The 19,308-nt window shown below is 46.5% G+C and overlaps 1 protein-coding gene across 1 annotated transcript in view; it reads left to right on the top strand.

The window, feature by feature from the left end:
* MELTF (melanotransferrin) overlaps positions 1-19,308 on the top strand; it is a 58,035-nt gene that overhangs the window by 34,435 nt on the left and 4,292 nt on the right. Inside the window, exons 11-14 of the mRNA XM_066605436.1 lie at positions 1,152-1,346; positions 1,809-1,959; positions 5,176-5,240; positions 16,786-16,973. Of these exons, the coding sequence (XP_066461533.1) occupies positions 1,152-1,346; positions 1,809-1,959; positions 5,176-5,240; positions 16,786-16,973 (599 nt within the window). The remainder of the gene's footprint in view (positions 1-1,151; positions 1,347-1,808; positions 1,960-5,175; positions 5,241-16,785; positions 16,974-19,308) is intronic.

Here is a 19,308-nt window from a genome sequence, read left to right as displayed (position 1 = left end):
TGAACCATAGTGGAGAATATGTGAGATAGAGATTTCTTTGGGCTCCCTCTCACATATTGTTCCCATTGGTGCTATTGTGTGAAACCAGCTAAGCGCTTACACAAGACTGACGCGTATTTAATTGATTTCCCTGGTTTCGTTTTCACTATCGGGATTCTTGCATGATAATACTACGTGTGAGAAAAGATAGGACTTGCACCATATTTCTCGTATGTAGTTTTTCTATAAGCAAAGAAGATAGAGCAGGACTAGAGATGAGCGAGCGTACTCGCTAAGGCAAACTACTCGAGTGAGTAGTGCCTTATGCGGGTACCTGCCCGCTCGTCTCAAAAGATTCGGGTGCCGGTGGGGAAGAGCAGTGAGTTGCAGGAATGAGCAGTGGGAGAGAGAGATCTCCCCCCCGTTCCTCCCCGCTCTCCTCGCCAGCACCCTAATCTTTTGAGACGAGCGGGCAGGTACTCGCATAAGGCACTACTCGCTCGAGTAGTTTGCCTTAGCGAGTACACTCGCTCATCTCTAAGCAGGACCTATCTTCCCGCTTCATGTAATAATGCGCTCAATAACGGCGAGCGTTTTGGCACATGCATCCATCTAAGTCCTCAGAGATAACACATGATAGGGTAAAGAGTATATACAGGACATTTCAGAGTGTAGAAATGGAGGGAAAGTATACAAGCTAACAGGGAGGGCAGACCATGCAGGCTGCAGCTGGGATGAATGCACATACAAGGCAGTTTGAAGGAGGAGGACGAGGATGAATCACTTAGGTAGTTTGCAGGAGGAATGACATGTAAAGTGAAAGCAGAGCAATACACTGCAGGGGAAGGGGCTATCACACACTCCTCAGTGTCAGTGTCTATCAGAGAAGAGATCCATCATAGGCTTTAGAACTGTAAGCAGTACAAGAATGAAGCTGTGCCTGTATAGAAGAGCTAGTGAATGCAGTATCATCCTGAACATACTAGGAACAGGCTGCAAACTGCATACCAGGGGATCTATATATAACATTAAATAATGTTTCCATGTTAACCTGTTTTAAACAATTGCCAATTTTTATGATGACACATTTCCTTTCTGTGGAGGAAGAATACAACATTGATTGGCTTTAATAACCCAACTAATCTTGTTTGTTGTTACTTTTATCCACCTAGAGAATGACGTGTCAGAAAACTACTATGCAGTGGCTGTGGTTAAAAGAAAGCCTGAGGACTCCTTTACATTTCATGAACTGAAGGGCAGAAAGTCCTGCCACACAGGGTATATGCGATCAGCTGGATGGAATATCCCTATTGGTCTGCTGACTAAAAAGGGTCTAATCAGACCAGAAGGCTGTAATATTGCCAAAGGTGGGTGCATGAAGAACTCCAGTGCATCATTATGTGTATGTTTACAAACATATAACAATCATCATCTTTATCTATATAGCGACAACATATTCTATAGCACTTTTAGAAATAAGTTGGAACATGTGCAGGCAAAATCAGATATTACATATAGTAGAAAACCTATAAACAATGTAAACAATAGCAGAGAAGGTCCTGCTCACAAGAGCTAGCAATCTATCAGCATCTGCTAAGCTATGGTGCGGGAAATACAAACAGTCAAAAAAATTAATTGTACCACGCATGAACGCCTGCGAGCCTCCGTGGTCATCCGCAATACAGTTAAGGGAAGTCCGCAGGGTCAATGGCCGGGCTCACAACTGTAATCTGCTGTGGCACTCCCGCATGCGGAATACGACCTTAAATATCACATTTAATAAGTCAGTAATGACTGCAGAATAACAATCTCTTTCTTCTCCCCTTTAGCTGTTAGTGATTTTTTCTCTGAGAGTTGTGTGCCAGGGGCAAACCAAAAGGAGTTCCCACCTAAACTATGCCAACTCTGCAATGGATCTGGAGACTACAAATGTGTAAACAACACCAACGAACAATACTATGGGTATTCTGGAGCTTTTAGGTAAAATAGAAAAATTATCTGTCTGTCTAATCTCTTATGCATTCATCTTTTTGTACAGAAAAATATGGAATTTTTAACCTTGCAATAGTTAATACAATGTATGACAGCAGGTTTGCTGCATGTGAAAACATTGCTTTGACAGTTCAAAATGATGAGATGTCATATTCTGCAGCAATGCTTGAAGCTAGAACACTATACGCATACAAACATACTTTCACCATTAAGTCTGGAAAATATCACCCTGTTGCATTCTTGTTGGATATGTTAATTCTATTTAATGTTACACGTGGCAATACCCATTGTCGCTCATTTTCCATGCATCTGTATATAATCCTGCATTAATGTCTGCATAAATGTGTCCCCTTTCTGTTGTGCTTTGCTTGTGCACATACTAGTCTGGTAGGTTACCATTAGGGTGCATTCAGATGACCATATATCGACTGGGTATTCACGACGGCCGATAAACGGCGTCTCTCTCTGCAGGGGGAGGAGGCTGGAAGAGCCGGGAGCAGTGCTCTGAGCTCCCGCCCCCTCTCTGCCTCCTCTCCACCCCTCTGCACTATTTTCAATAAGAAGAGGCAGGGTAGGGGTGGAGCTAATTCCCGAAACTTAGCCCCCACCACCGTCCCGCCTCCTCTCATTGCAAATAGTGCAGAGGGGGTGGAGAGGAGGCAGAGAGGGGGGGGGGGGGGCAGCTCAGAGCACTGTTTCCCCTCCCCAGCAGAGAGAGACGCTGTATATCGGCCGGCGTGAATACCCGGCCGATATATGGTCGTCTGAATGCACCCTTATATTGTATTCATGAATAAGAAAATCCAGAAGAAACAGTGCACAATGTACCAGACTGAAGAGTAAAGGCCCTTTTACACGGGATGATTATCGTTCTTGTTGTCCAGGCTCCTGTGCTCCCGCGGGGTTTTGTACAATAATTGTTCCGTGTAAAGGCATGCAGAAACTGAATGACTGGACTAAAAATCATCCAGTTATTCAGTTTTAAGCATGCTTAAATCTGAACGACAGTATTGAACGGCCACTGCTTACAGTACATGGAGGTGGGTGGGTGGAAAGTGGAGAAAGAACTGTCCTCCAGCTGCCCCAGCCCCCTGCTGGCCGCTCTGTGAGCGATCTAGTGATCATCGCTCCTATGTAACAGCACAGGAGCGAGTATACACGGGGACGAGTGTCGGGCATTGTTTGCCTGACACGTCCCATGTAAAAGGGCCTTAAGGCTCCGTTTATACCAAACGATATATCGTTTAAACGAACTAATGATTTCAGAGTTCGTTCATTTGCTCGGGCAGCCTGTTTATACAGGGAGATACATTGTTAGTTCATTCAAGCAACAAATCGTTCAGTTATTCACATTCACTGTGTAAGTAAATATGAATGACCGAATGATTGATATACAAACCAAATGATTAGTGAACGAGCCAATGATTACTTTTATGCCTGCAGAAAATGAACGAAAAGCGAATGATTTATTGTTCGTCACGTCACTGATTTGTTGGCTTGCATTTAAACTCAACGATAATCGCTCATTTGAATGATTTTTTGAATGATCTTCCATGTAAAAGAGCTGTAAGGCCAGTTTCACACGTGTATTATGAAGGAAATCATACACTTGTAATATAGACGTGTGTCCTGTCCTGACCACAGGATTTACTGACCTGTCACCATCATAGATTCCTATGATGGTGACAAATCTGGTCAGTAAACCTCGCAGATGGGCCAAGAAAACGTATCGCTATGATAGTGACAGTTAAGGTCAGTAAACCCCACTGGGTCACACGTTTGTATTAGGGTGCATGAATGCACTCACAGTACACCCATGTGAAAGTGGCCTAGTGCAAAGCATGGATTTGGCCTGTCACGCCTGTTTTCAATCTAGCCAATCATTTTTAAACTATCTGTTTCAGAACGTCACACAGAAAAGAAGTGTTGACAAAGTAGTACGATGATTTAGAATACAATAGTAAAGGGTCAGCTCAACCTTGTTCCAAATGTGCCTGGTTACCACATGGCTGCAGCTTTCATTCTTGGTGCATGGACTAAACCGAACAGCGTGCATAATTTCACAAATATCCAGCAGTCTCTTGTCCATTGAATAAAACTTAACGTGTTTTGGGCTGGGACGCTCTGATTCTGAATCTCACTAATAAAAAGTTTATTCCAGGGACGGAACAGTGCTGAATATTTTTGATTGTGCTAAATGCTTTTCCTGCTCTGTTACATGTCTTCAAGCACTGGCACTAATTAGGGTACAGCGATTGACATAATGGCCTGTGCTGTAGCTATTTGTCAGTCACGATTTACCCAAAAAGCCAAGAACAATGACCCTAAAGTGCAGAAGACAATATATTATAATGATAGAAAGTTTGACCTTTTTGTTCAAACTTACATTTGAGAATACATCTTATCTTATGTGAGGTGACAAAAAAAAAACACAACACATAAACTACAGGGGTACTTCCAGAATCTTGATATATAGTTTAAAATCTCTATTGACTAAATATTCTTGTGTTATAGATGTAGCAAACTGTAACTTGACATATAATAATTTGCATACCATGATGCAGAAAACTTTAGCTAGACTTTGTCACATGATATGCTAAATGTTAAGTTAATGATAAGTTAAAGGGGTTCTGTCACTAAAAAAGAAAATGCTATACTTATCTATTCCTCCCCCATCAGTCTACTTACCAGATCTTCACCTCCCCCATGTTCTCCTGTCTCCTGCAGTCTGGGGGTCACTTCACCTCCAGCTGCCTGATTCTTCTCCTTCCTGTGAGGTTAGGTACATTTGGTTGGCAGTCTTCCAATGTACGTTACATGACAGCTCACAAGCCAGCAGGAGGATTGCCTATCTTCTTCAGAGATTGCTCATGCGAGGTGTCTCTGAAATAGATTACAATTCCTTCCTAGGCAGTTAAGCTACAGCACAGGGATGTGACCTTCACTGACCCAGCCGGAAGGAATTTGTGATAAGCAGCCCTCATAAAAAGCTGGTCCCAGCCTGCAGTGAGCTGACCTGGGGCAGTGGTGAAGCTCAACCAGGAGAAGATGTGATAAGGAGACAGACAGGGAAGGAATAGGTACATTTAGATAATTTTTTTTTAATGACAAAACCCCTTTAAAGTTTGCTACATCTAGTTCTCCTTGAGTTGTAACAAATGTTGAATATTAACTTGAAATTGTTTTCTATGTTTATGACTGCAGGTGTCTTGTTGAAAAAGGAGAAGTGGCATTTGTGAAGCATAGCACAGTTTTCGAAAATACTGATGGTATTTCTTATAACCATTTCCATGTCTCACAAAAATCAAATGTTCATTATAGTTGTTAGTAGTGCAGGAATACAGTATGCTATTCTTTCTGACCACAGTTACCTCACTCAAGTCCATTTGTCAATCCCTGCCTTAATGGAATTTGCAAACCACAGGCTTCAATAAAAACATAAGCTGTTTTTTAAAGTGAAACTCCAGTTTGAAACCTTTTCAATCATGAGAGTCAAGGATTGCATAACTTTGAATTATCTGCCACAATGTTACTTTCAGGAGAAGTCAATGATGCAATGAACCTCTCAAGAAGAGTTCAAGAAATCTCATCCACATGATGCCTAAAAAATCTGCAGCACATATTGAGCTCCCCTTCAGATTTTAAACCCCCAGTATGTTAATATATGTTGCTGATTTTCACAGCGGATTTCATTAGTTCAGAGGAGGAGGTGAAATTCCATAATGTATAAACATACCTTTAGGGCTTATTCACACGTTCGTATTTTCATCAGTATTTTGCAAGCCAAAACCAGGAATACGGAAGAAATGCAAGCCAAAAATATGGAAGAAAGGCAAAACTTTCCAGTATACTTTTTCTCTGCACCTGGTTTTGGCTTTAAAAATACTGATGAAAAATATTGACGTGTGAACTAGCCGTTAGAGTGGCAGTGCTTCGCAGGCAATGTTAGCACCATGCAGGTACTGCTCATGGTAACCTGTGCTTAGATGTAGTTCCCTGATATAAATATTAGGCGATGTTCACACATTTCCAGATATTTTTCTGTTGCAATTTTTATGCCTTAAAAAACACAGCTGGCAGATTTTACTGCTATGATTTAGTGTGAACGCTGAGTCTTAAAACTGGAGTTTAATAGAGATGAGCGAGCACCAAAATGCTCGGGTGCTCGTTACTCGGGACGAACTTTTCGCGATGCTCGAGGGTTCGTTTCGAGTAACGAACCCCATTGAAGTCAATGGGCGACCCGAGCATTTTTGTATTTCGCCGATGCTCGCTAAGGTTTCCTTGTGTGAAAATCTGGGCAATTCAAGAAAGTGATGGGAACGACACAGCAACGGATAGGGCAGGCGAGGGGCTACATGTTGGGCTGCATCTCAAGTTCACAGGTCCCACTATTAAGCCACAATAGCGGCAAGAGTGGGCCCCCCCCCCTCCCAAAAACTTTTACTTCTGAAAAGCCCTCATTAGCAATGCATACCTTAGCTAAGCACCACACTACCTCCAACAAAGCACAATCACTGCCTGCATGACACTCCACTGCCACTTCTCCTGGGTTACATGCTGCCCAACCGCCCCCCCTCGCCCCCACAGCGCACACCAAAGTGTCCCTGCGCAGCCTTCAGCTGCCCTAATGCCACACCACCCTCATGTCTATTTAGAAGTGCGTCTGCCATGAGGAGGAACCGCAGGCACACACTGCAGAGGTTGGCACGGCTAGGCAGCGACCCTCTTTAAAAGTGGCGGGGCGATAGCCCACAATGCTGTACAGAAGCAATGAGAAATAGAATCCTGTGCCATCGCCATCAGGAGCTGCACACGTGGGCATAGCAATGGGGAACCTATGTGTCACACACTATTCATTCTGTCAAGGTGTCTGCATGCCCCAGTCAGACTGGTAATATGTACCTTAACAGTAACCGCGTTGGTGGTAATGTGGTGGTGACTGCGGACCTAGTAGCGCGGTTTTATTTTGTTGGTTTTCGGAATGTGGCCAGGATTAAGTGGGCCGTGGCGGGGGGATGGTGGGGGGGCTCTCTTTTAGTGTCGGTAAAGGTGAAATTCTTGGACTGCCACCAGACGAACCAATGCAAAGGCATTTGCCAAGAATGTTTGTTTTCCCTGTTGGAGGAGGAGGGGGATGTTTTTGAGGCACTACGTGTCCTCTACACGTGTCCGTGGTTATATGCACCTTTACAGTAACCGCGTTGGTGGGAAATGGCCTCGCCGCCATCATGTCTTTGGGAAGCCTCTGTTTCCACAACCGAGAGACATACCATTAGCAGCGGTATAGGCAGAGCCCAGAATTCGTAACATTTCAGCCGTAGCATTAGGACAGGCCCCACTAACATATCACTAGCAGCATTATAGCGGGAGCGCAGTCTTCGTTCCATGTCAGCAATAGTAGCACTCAAGACAGGCCCCACTAACATATCACTAGCAGCATTACAGCGGGAGCGCAGTCTTCGTTCCATGTCAGCAATAGTAGCACTCAAGACAGGCCCCAGTAACAATTCCGAAGCAGCAGTATAGTGGGAGCGCAGTCTTCGTTCCATTTCAGCAATAGTAGCACTCAAGACAGGCCCCAGTAACAATTCCGAAGCAGCAGTATAGTGGGAGCGCAGTCTTCGTTCCATTTCAGTAGCTGCAGTATAGCCAAGGCCCAAGTTACATTTATGTAGCTAAAGTGTAGGCCAACCCCACACACACTTCTGTACCATGAGTGCAGGTGAAGAACATACAAATTGCTATGATTACACTGTAGGTGAGGGCCCCAAAAAATTGGTGTACCAACAGTACTAATGTACCTCAGTAAAAATTGGCCATGCCCAACCAAGATGGCAGGTGAAACCCATTAATCGCTTTGGTTAATGTGGCTTAAGTGGTAACTAGGCCTGGAGGCAGCCCAGTTTAACGAAAAATTGGTTCAAGTTAAAGTTTCAACGCTTTTAAGAGCATTGAAACATATAAAAATTGTTTCGAAAAATTAGATGAGTGAGCCTTGTGGCCCTAAGAAAAATTGCCCGTTCAGCGTGATTACGTGAGGTTTCAGGAGGAGGAGCAGGAGGAGGAGGAGGAATATTAGACACAGATTGATGAAGCAGAAATGTCCCCGTTTTGGATGGTGAGAGAGAACGTAGCTTCCATCCGCGGGTGCATAATACGTATTGCTTACGTATCGCTGCTGTCCGCTGGTGGAGAAGAGAAGTCTGGGGAAATCCAGGCTTTGTTCATCTTGATGAGTGTTAGCCTGTCGGCACTGTCGGTTGACAGGCGGGTACGCTTATCTGTGATGATTCCCCCAGCCGCACTAAACACCCTCTCCGACAAGACGCTAGCCGCAGGACAAGCAAGCACCTCCAGGGCATACAGCGCTAGTTCAGGCCACGTGTCCAGCTTCGACACCCAGTAGTTGTAGGGGGCAGAGCGTCACCGAGGATGGTCGTGCGATCGGCTACGTACTCCCTCACCATCCTTTTACAGTGCTCCCGCCGACTCAGCCTTGACTGGGGAGCGGTGACACAGTCTTGCTGGGGAGCCATAAAGCTGGCCAGGCCCTTAAAGACTGTTGCACTGTCTGGGCTGTACATGCTGCTCGATCTACGCACCTCCCCTGCTACCTGGCCCTCGGAACTGCGCCTTCTGCCACTAGCGCTGTCGGATGGGAATTTTACCATCAGCTTGTCCGCCAGGGTCCTGTGGTATAGCAACACTCTCGAACCCCTTTCCTCTTCGGGAATGAGACTGGGAAGGTTCTCCTTATAGCGTGGGTCGAGCAGTGTGTACACCCAGTAATCCGTAGTGGCCAGAATGCGTTGAATGCGAGGGTCACGAGAAAGGCATCCTAACATGAAGTCAGCCATGTGTGCCAGGGTACCTGTACGCAACACATGGCTGTCCGCACTAGGAAGATCACTTTCAGGATCCTCCTCCTCCTCCTCCTCAGGCCATACACGCTGAAATGATGACAGGCAAGCAGCATGGGTACCGTCAGCAGTGGGCCAAGCTGTCTCTTCCCCCTCCTCCTCATCCTCCTCATCCTCCTCCTCCTCCTGAACGCGCTGAGATATAGACAGGAGGGTGCTCTGACTATCCAGCGACATACTGTCTTCCCCCGGCTCTGTTTCCGAGCGCAAAGCGGCTGCCTTTATGGTTTGCAGGGAAGTTCTCAAGATGCATAGCAGAGGAATGGTGATGCTAATGATTGCAGCATCGCCGCTCACCACCTGGGTAGACTGATCAAAGTTTCGAAGGACCTGGCAGATGTCTGCCAACCAGGGCCACTCTTCTGAAAAGAATTGAGGAGGCTGACTCCCACTGCGCCGCCAATGTTGGAGTTGGTATTCCACTATAGCTCTACGCTGCTCATAGAGCCTAGCCAACATGTGGAGCGTAGAGTTCCACCGTGTGGGCACGTTGCACAGCAGTCGGTGCACTGGCAGATTAAAGCGATGTTGCAGGGTGCGCAGGGTGGCAGCGTCCGTGTGGGACTTGCGGAAATGTGCGCAGAGCCGGCGCACCTTTACGAGCAGGTCTGACAAGCGTGGGTAGCTTTTCAGAAAGCGCTGAACCACCAAATTAAAGACGTGGGCCAGGCATGGCACGTGCGTGACGCTGCCGAGCTGCAGAGCCGCCACCAGGTTACGGCCGTTGTCACACACGACCATGCCTGGTTGGAGGCTCAGCGGCGCAAGCCAACGGTCCGTCTGCTCTGTCAGACCCTGCAGCAATTCGTGGGCCGTGTGCCTCCTATCTCCTAAGCTGAGTAGTTTCAGCACGGCCTGCTGACGCTTGCCCACCGCTGTGCTGCCACGCCGCGCGACACCGACTGCTGGCGACGTCCTGCTGCTGCTGACACATCTAGATTGCGAGACAGAGGTTGAGGAGGAGGAGGAGGAGGAGGGTGCTTTAGTGGAAGAAGCATACACCGCCGCAGATACCACCACCGAGCTGTGGCCCGCAATTCTGGGGGTGGGTAGGACGTGAGCGGTCCCAGGCTCTGACTCTGTCCCAGCCTCCACTAAATTCACCCAATGTGCCGTCAGGGAGATGTAGTGGCCCTGCCCGCCTGTGCTTGTCCACGTGTCCGTAGTTAAGTGGACCTTGCCACTAACCGCATTGGTGAGGGCGCGTACAATGTTGCGGGAGACGTGGTCGTGCAGGGCTGGGACGGCACATCGGGAAAAGTAGTGGCGACTGGGAACTGAGTAGCGCGGGGCCGCCGCCGCCATCATAGCTTTGAAGGACTCCGTTTCCACAACCCTATATGGCAGCATCTCAAGGCTGATAAATTTGGCTATGTGGACGGTTAACGATTGAGCGTGCGGGTGCGTGGTGGCGTACTTGCGCTCCAACACTTGCGCTAGCGACGGCTGGACTGTGCGGTGCGAGACATTGCTGGATGGGGCCGAGGACAGCGGAGGTGAGGGTGTGGGTGCAGGCCATGAGACGGTTGTGCCTGTGTCCTGAGAGGGAGGTTGGATCTCAGTGGCAGGTTGGGGCACAGGGGGAGAGGCAGCGGTGCAAACCGGAGGCGGTGAACGGCCTTCGTCCCACCTTGTGGGGTGCTTGGCCATCATATGTCTGCGCATGCTGGTGGTGGTGAGGCTGTTGGTGGTGGCTCCCCGGCTGATCTTGGCGCGACAAAGGTTGCACACCACTGTTCGTCGGTCGTCAGGCGTCTCTGTGACAAACTGCCAGACCTTAGAGCACCTCGGCCTCTGCAGGGTGGCATGGCGCGAGGGTGTGCTTTGGGAAACACTTGGTGGATTATTCGGTCTGGCCCTGCCTCTACCCCTGGCCACCGCACTGCCTCTTGCAACCTGCCCTGCTGATGCCCTTGCCTCCCCCTCTGAAGACCTGTCCTGAGTAGGCGTTGCACACCAGGTGGGGTCAGTCACCTCATCGTCCTGCTGCTCTTCCTCCGAATCCTCTGTGCGCTGCTCCGTTGGACTTACTGCCCTTACTACTACCTCACTGCAAGACAACTGTGTCTCATCGTCATCGTCCTCCTCACCCACAGAAAGTTCTTGAGACAGTTGGCGGAAGTCCCCAGCCTCTTCCCCCGGACCCCGGGAACTTTCGAATGGTTGGGCATCAGTGACAATAAACTCCTCTGGTGGGAGAGGAACTGCTGCTGCCCAATCTAAGCAGGGGCCCGAGAACAGTTCCTGGGAGTGTTCCCGCTCCTGAGCAGGTGTCATTGTAGTGGAGTGAGGAGGCTGGGAGGAAGGAGGAGCAGCAGACAGAGGATTCGGATTTGCAGCAGTGGACGGCGCAGAACTGTGGCTGGACGATAGGTTGCTCGAAGCACTTTCTGCCATCCAGGACAGGACCTGCTCACACTGCTCATTTTCTAATAAAGGTCTCCCGCGTGGACCCATTAATTGGACGATGAATGTGGGGACGCCAGAAACGTGCCTCTCTCCTAATCGCGCAGCAGTCGGCTGCGACACACCTGGATCAGGAGCTCGGCCTGTGCCCACACCCTCACTTGGGCCTACGCGTCCTCGGCCACGTCCACGTCCACGTCCTCTAGGCTTACCCCTACCCCTCAGCATGCTGTATTACCAGTGATTTGATTTCCCAGGCAGGAAATAAATTGGCGCAAGCCTGCAGGCCAAATATAATTTCTTTTCCTTTTTAGCAAAGGGAAGACCCCACTGCGTATATTCAATGAACAAGAAGTTTAATATCTGTGGTGTGGCCCTCAAAAAGTGTCACACAACTATAGTGTAGCAGAGTTATTAACTCTAGCAGAGCAGGTATTTGCCAGTCAGGAAAGACAATGGCGCAAGCCTGCAGTAAACCGTAGCTGGTTGCGTCTGATTTTTGTACGTTGTCCACGCAGCACACACGTACACGGAGACCTTAGGACTGACACAGGCAGGCCAAATATAATTTCTTTTCCTTTTTTGCAAAGGGAAGCACCCACTGCGTATATTCAATGAACAAGAAGTTTAATATCTGTGGTGTGGCCCTCAAAAAGTGTCACACAACTATAGTGTAGCAGAGTTATTAAAGGAGATGTCCCGCGCCGAAACGGGTTTTTTTTTTTTTAAACCCCCCCCCCGTTCGGCGCGAGACAACCCCGATGCAGGGGTTAAAAAAACCACCCGCACAGCGCTTACCTGAATCCCGGCGGTCCGGTGACTTCAATACTTACCGCTGAAGATGGCCGCCGGGATCTTCTACCTTCGTGGACCGCAGCTCTTCTGTGCGGTCCACTGCCGATTCCAGCCTCCTGATTGGCTGGAATCGGCACGTGACGGGGCGGAGCTACACGGAGCCGCTCTCTGGCACGAGCGGCTCCATAGAAGAAAGCAGAAGACCCGGACTGCGCAAGCGCGGCTAATTTGGCCATCGGAGGCCAAAAATTAGTCGGCTCCATGGAGACGAGGACGCTAGCAACGGAGCAGGTAAGTATAAAACTTTTTATAACTTCTGTATGGCTCATAATTAATGCACAATGTACATTACAAAGTGCATTATTATGGCCATACAGAAGTGTATAGACCCACTTGCTGCCTCGGGACATCTCCTTTAACTCTAGCAGAGCAGGTATTTGCCAGTCAGGAAAGACAATGGCGCAAGCCTGCAGTAAACCGTAGCTGGTTGCGTCTGATTTTTGTACGTTGTCCACGCAGCACACACGTACACGGAGACCTTAGGACTGACACAGGCAGGCCAAATATAATTTCTTTTCCTTTTTTGCAAAGGGAAGCACCCACTGCGTATATTCAATGAACAAGAAGTTTAATATCTGTGGTGTGGCCCTCAAAAAGTGTCACACAACTATAGTGTAGCAGAGTTATTAACTCTAGCAGAGCAGGTATTTGCCAGTCAGGAAAGACAATGGCGCAAACCTGCAGTAAACCGTAGCTGGTTGCGTCTGATTTTTGTACGTTGTCCACGCAGCACACACGTACACGGAGATCTTAGGACTGACACAGGCAGGCCAAATATAATTTCTTTTCCTTTTTTGCAAAGGGAAGCACCCACTGCGTATATTCAATGAACAAGAAGTTTAATATCTGTGGTGTGGCCCTCAAAAAGTGTCACACAACTATAGTGTAGCAGAGTTATTAACTCTAGCAGAGCAGGTATTTGCCAGTCAGGAAAGACAATGGCGCAAGCCTGCAGTAAACCGTAGCTGGTTGCGTCTGATTTTTGTACGTTGTCCACGCAGCACACACGTACACGGAGAACTTAGGACTGACACAGGCTGGCCAAATATAATTTTTTGTCCTTTTCTGCAAAGGGAAGGACCCACTGCGTATATTCAATGAACAATAACTTTTAGAACTGTAGTGTGGCCCTGAAAAAGTGACACACAACTTTTTTGTAGCAGAGTTATTAACTCTAGCAGAGCAGGTATTTGCCAGTCAGGAAAGACAATGGCGCAAGCCTGCAGTAAACCGTAGCTGGTTGCGTCTGATTTTTGTACGTTCTCCACGCAGCACACACGTACACGGAGACCTTAGGACTGACACAGGCAGGCCAAATACAATTTTTTGTCCTTTTTAGCAAAGGGAAGGACCCACTGCGTATATTCAATAAACAATAACTGTGTTGTGGCCCTGCCTACACAATTCTGTCCCTGTAGTATCAATGGAGGGTGCAATGCTCTGCACAGACGATTTTTAGAAAAAAAAAAAATGCAACACTTCTAACAGCAGCCAGCACAGTACTGCACACGGTTAAATTTGGCCCTAGAAAGGACCGTTGAGGTTCTTGAAGGCTACACTCACTGCTAACACTCTCCCTGCCTATACACCACTTCTGTCCCTAATGCCGGGTGCAATGCTCTGCACTGCCGATTTTGAGAAAAAAAACAAAAAAACACTGCTAGCAGCAGCCTGCACACAGGTAGATGTGGCCCTGAGAAGGACCGTTGGGGTTCTTGAAGCCTACACTGACTCCTAACGCTCTCCCTACAGCAGCACCAGCACGATAGTACTTTCCCTCAGCTAACTCACAAGGCATGTGTGGCGAGCCGCGGGAGGGGCCGACTTTTATACTCGGGTGACATCAGATCTCCCCAGCCACTCACAGCAGGGGGGTGGTATAGGGCTTGAACGTCACAGGGGGAAGTTGTAATGCCTTCCCTGTCTTTCAATTGGCCAGAAAAGCGCGCTAACGTCTCAGAGAGGAAACTGAAAGTAACCGGAACACCGCGTGGTACTCGTTACGAGTAACGAGCATCCCGAACACCCTAATATTCGCACGAATATCAAGCTCGGACGAGTACGTTCGCTCATCTCTAGAGTTTAACTTTAACTGAGTTGTCCAGGATTAGAACAACATTACTGCTTTTCTTCCAAAACAGCACCACACTTGTTCATGGATTGTCTGATATTGCTGCTCAGCTCCATTGAAGTGAATGGGGCTACACTGCATTACCTGTCAAAATCTGTAGTCAGCTGTGGTGAGGTTTCTGGAAGAAAGTAGCCATGTTTTTCTCCACCCTGGACAACCTCTTTAACCCCTTAATGACACGGCCCCTTTTTTCCCCATTTTGTTTTTTTTCTCCCCCCCTTTAAAAAAATTGTAACTCCTTTATTTATCCATTGATGTCTGTGTATGTAGGCTTGTTTTTTGCGGGACGAGTTGTAGTTTTCAATGATGCTATTTAAAGTACCATATAATGTACTGAAAAACTTTTAAAAAATTCTAAGTGGAGTAAAATGAAAAAAAACAAACGACATTCTGCTATCTTTCAGTGTGTTTTGTTTCTACGGCGCACAAACTGCAACAAAAACGACATGATAACTTTATTCTATGGGTCAGTATGATTGCTACGATTCCAAACTTGTATAGTTTTTCTTTACTATACTACTCTTTTTTTTTTTTTCAAAGACATTTATTTTTTTACAATTATTTTCGGCGGTCATCTTGTGCGCGCAATAACTTTTTTATTTTTCCGTCGACGTAGTTGAGCAAAGGCTCATTTTTTGCGGGATGTCCTGTAGTTTCCGTTAGTACTAATTCGGGAAACATACGACTTTTTGATTGCTTTTTATTGTGTTTTATTCCTGGGAGACAGTGAGACTGAAAAAGTGCATTTCTGGCGTTCTTTTTTTTTTTTTTTCAGACAACGTTCACCATGCAGAGTAGATAATGCGCTACTTTGATAGAGCGGACTTTTACGGACGCGCCGATTATTATTTTTTTTTTTACAACTAAAAAAACTTTATTATCTTTTTTTTAACTTTACATTCTAGTCCCCCTCGGGGGCCTACAACCAGTGATGCTTTGATTGCTCCTGCAGTATGACGTAATGCTACAACATTACGTCATACTGCCATTTGACAGGCAGCCTATCAAGCCACCCCAAGGGGATGGCTTGATAGACAGTCTCTCAAGGCAGCCCTGGGGCCTTTAAGAAGGCCCCCGGTTGCCATGACACCTACGCTGTCAGAACTTGTATATGTGAAGTTCCAATCCTCTCCCTCGAGTTTCACGATTGATTTAATCGGTAAACCTTGCATTGCACTCGGTTGCACATCATAGAATCATAGAATGGTAGAGTTGGAAGGGACCTCCAGGGTCATCGGGTCCAACCCTCTGCTCAGTGCAGGATTTACTAAATCATCCCCGAAAGATATTTGTCCAGCCTTTGTTTGAACACTTCCATTGAAGGAGAACTCACCACCTCCCGTGGTAACCTGTTCCACTCATTGATCACCCTCACTGTCAGAAAGTTTTTTCTAATATCTAATTTGTGTCTCCTCCCTTTCAGTTTCATCCCATTGCTTCTAGTCTTTCCTTGTACAAATGAGAATAGGGCTGATCCCTCCGTGCTGTGACAGCCCTTCAGATATTTGTAGACCGCTATAAAGTCTCCTCTCAGCCTTCTTTTTTGCAAGCTAAACATCCCCAGATCCTTTAACCGTTCTTCATAGGACATGATTTGCAGACCACTTACCATCTTGGTAACTCTTCTCTGAACTTGCTACAGTTTGTCTATGTCTTTTTTAAAGTGGGGTGCCCAGAACTGGACACAGTATTCCAGATGCGGTCTGACTAAGGAGGAGTAGAGGGGGATAATTACCTCACGTGATCTAGACTCTATGCTTCTCTTAAAACATCCCAGAATTGTGTTTGCCTTTTTGGCTGCTGCATCACATTGTTGACTCATGTTCAGTCTATGATCTATTAGTAAACCCAAGTCTTTTTCACATGTGCTGCTGCTTAGCTCAATTCCTCCCATTCTGTATGTGCTTTTTTCATTTTTCTTGCCCCGATGTAGGACTTTGCATTTCTCCTTGTTAAATACCATTCTGTTAGTCACCCCCCACTCTTCAAGCTTCTCTAGATCTTTTTGAATACGCTCTCTCTTCCCTAGTGTTAGCTATCCCTCCTGGCTTTGTGTCATCAGCAAATTTGATCAGTTTCCCATCAATTCCCTTCTCCAGATCATTTATAAAAATGTTGAACAACACTGGGCCTAGGACAGAGCCTTGTGGTACCCCACTTGATACATTCTTTTACTTAGATGTGTAGCCATTTATGACCACTCTTTGAGTACAATCACTCAACCAGTTCTGAATCCACCTAAAAGTTGTCTTGTCAATCCCATATCTGGTCATTTTTCAATAAGTATAGTATGAGATACTTTGTCAAATGCTTTACTAAGGTCAAGAAAAACTATATCCACAGCATTTCCCTGATCAACCCATTCAGTGATACGGCATGCAAGGCATTAAAGGTGCCATTGAAATCAATGGGCGGTGCGTTCCAAGGAACGCAAAAAGTTAGAGGTTAATACAGTAAAATACAAAGATATGCATTATGCATAATTTATTTTCTCTCCAGGAAACAATACAGAAGAATGGGCAAAGTCATTAAAATCTTCTGACTTCCAGTTGCTGTGTCTGAATGGTGCCAGAGCAGAGGTGACCCAGTATGCAGACTGTAACTGGGCCCAAGTCCCTGCTCATGCAGTTATGGTTCATCCAGAGACAAATATACATGCAGTGTTTGGCCTTCTAGATAAGGCTCAGGTAAGGATTATAAGCACAAGCATTCCTACATACTAGAGCATCATGGAATTCATATACTATTACCCTGCTTTGTGCCTCAATCTGTTATTGGTTTCTTATGTATGGTCAAATTTTTAATGCAACTGATATTTCATTACAAATAGTTCTAATAACTAGATTTGCATAAATCCTTATTTGCATAAATTACCCAGAGGAGCGTGCATGGCTGTATAAATCTGCTCATTCATCTCTCATGTATCTTCTTACACTCCTTCTGGGTGCTCTCCTTGGGGAGATACGATGCCATCCCCTGACCCACTCACCCCCTAGTTGTCTCCACACACTTTTTGGGTGCTCTCTTTAAGGAGAGAAAACACCCCTTTTGACCCAATAACTGAATGATCATGCTTGTTCCATCCAGGGTCAGGATGAAGGGTAGGTAAAAATAAGCAACTGCCTAGGGTGCCATCTCATATCAGGCCAGTGAGGATGCATTCTTAATGAAAAAAAGAAATAAAAATAACATAAAGTTACTAATACTAGTATAAGCTGCATTGCTGCCCTCACCAGTGCAGCACTCAGCAAATCAGTAACTAAGGGTTCTTCTAGATGAGCCAATTATCGTTTGAACAAGTGAGTGACATCACCGCTAGCTTGTTTGCTCTCAGGCAGCCTGTTTATACAGGCAGATACATCGTTGGCTCATTCAAATGGGAATCGTTAAGTCTTTCACATTCGCTGTGATTGGGAATGACTAAGCAAGTGCTGTTTAAACAAGTTAACAATGATTTTTATGCTTGCATAAAATGAACAATGAACGAAAAGTGAACAATTATCGTTCATCATTCAGTCGTTGTCTTTTGTTTAGACAAAACGATAATCGTTCCATCTAAAAGCACCTTTAGGCAGTGGTCAGTCTCTTATGGGTCCAATGCTGGCAGAGCATACTTGTCACTGAAGAGACAGCCTCTCAGGTGAGTTGCACCAATGTGTAGAGAATCATTAATGCTGCCTTGAGGGACACTCTAACACATACGTTCAGATAAACTACGCTCAAAACTGTGGCATTCGAGTGCGTTTTTGAACGCATGACAGCTGTTTTAAAGGGGTTGTCTCGTGAAATCAAGTGGGGTTCAGCACTTCTGTATGGCCATATTAATGCACTTTGTAATATACATCATGCATTAATTATGAGCCATACAGAAGTTATTGACTTACCTGCTCCGTTGCTAGCGTCCCCGTCGCCATGGATCCGTCTAAATTCGCTGTCTTCTGGCGTTTTTAGACGCGCTTGCGCAGTCCGGTCTTCTCCCTGGTGAATGGAGCCGCTCGTGCCGGAGAGCTGGTCCTCGTAGCTCCGCCCCGTCACGTGTGCCGATTCCAGCCAATCAGGAGGCTGGAATCGGCAATGGACAGCACAGAGCCCACGGTGCACCATGGGAGAAGACCCGCGGTGCATCGTGGGTGAAGATCCCGGCGGCCATCTTGGTAAAGGAAGAAAGAAGTCGCCGCAGCGCGGGGATTCGGGTAAGTAATAAACTTTTTTTTTTTTAACCCATCCCTTGGGTTTGTCTCGCGCCGAATGGGGGGCCTATTGAATTTAAAAAAAAAACATTTCGGCATGAGACAACCCCTTTAACACACCCCATCATTGTGATGGGTTATGAGGTGCGTTAAAAAACATGAAAACACAGAAAATAGAACAGACAGCACTCGAAATTCACGGTGGTCCGAGTTTGGAATTAATGCGAGTGTTGTACCGCGATTAGGTTTATATTACAGGATATAAATATTAGGTTAAGTGTCAATCCTGGTATATAGGCAGGTAGGAACTATTAGGGGTTGATCCAGGGAACAGTCTGATTGCCATTAGGGGGTCGGGAAGGAATTTTTCCCCCAAAAGGGCTAATTGGCTTCTGGCCTTGGGGTTTTTTGCCTTCCTCTGGATCAACACAGTAGGATGGACAGGCTGGACTAGATGGACAATGTCTTCATTCGGCCTTACATACTATGTTACTATGTTACTCGGGATGCCACACTAATCACAGTAAAGAGCAGTCGTTGTGAGTCAAGCTGCCTGCTCTGCATGTGTGAGTCCCAGTACTATCCTGTATCACATTCTGTGATGTTCACCATGTTGATGGGCTGCAATGCAATAGCTGAGCAGGTATCAGACAGGGAAACAAGCCCGACTATGGGAATGGAACACTACTGTACTGACCAATGAAAGATGGAACACTACTATACTGGCCAATGAGCGCTTTGCTTTGTTCTTTGTTGGAAGTGCTCATTGGTCAGTGAGTGCACCAATGAGCGCTTCCATTAGAGGGATAGCGCTATTGGTCTATTGTTCTCC

The sequence above is a fragment of the Eleutherodactylus coqui genome, chromosome 1 (genome assembly GCF_035609145.1).
Source record: "Eleutherodactylus coqui strain aEleCoq1 chromosome 1, aEleCoq1.hap1, whole genome shotgun sequence".
Classification (NCBI taxonomy): domain Eukaryota; kingdom Metazoa; phylum Chordata; class Amphibia; order Anura; family Eleutherodactylidae; genus Eleutherodactylus; species Eleutherodactylus coqui.
Note: the sequence above shows the minus strand (reverse complement) of the source record. Positions and strands in the feature narration are given on the sequence as shown.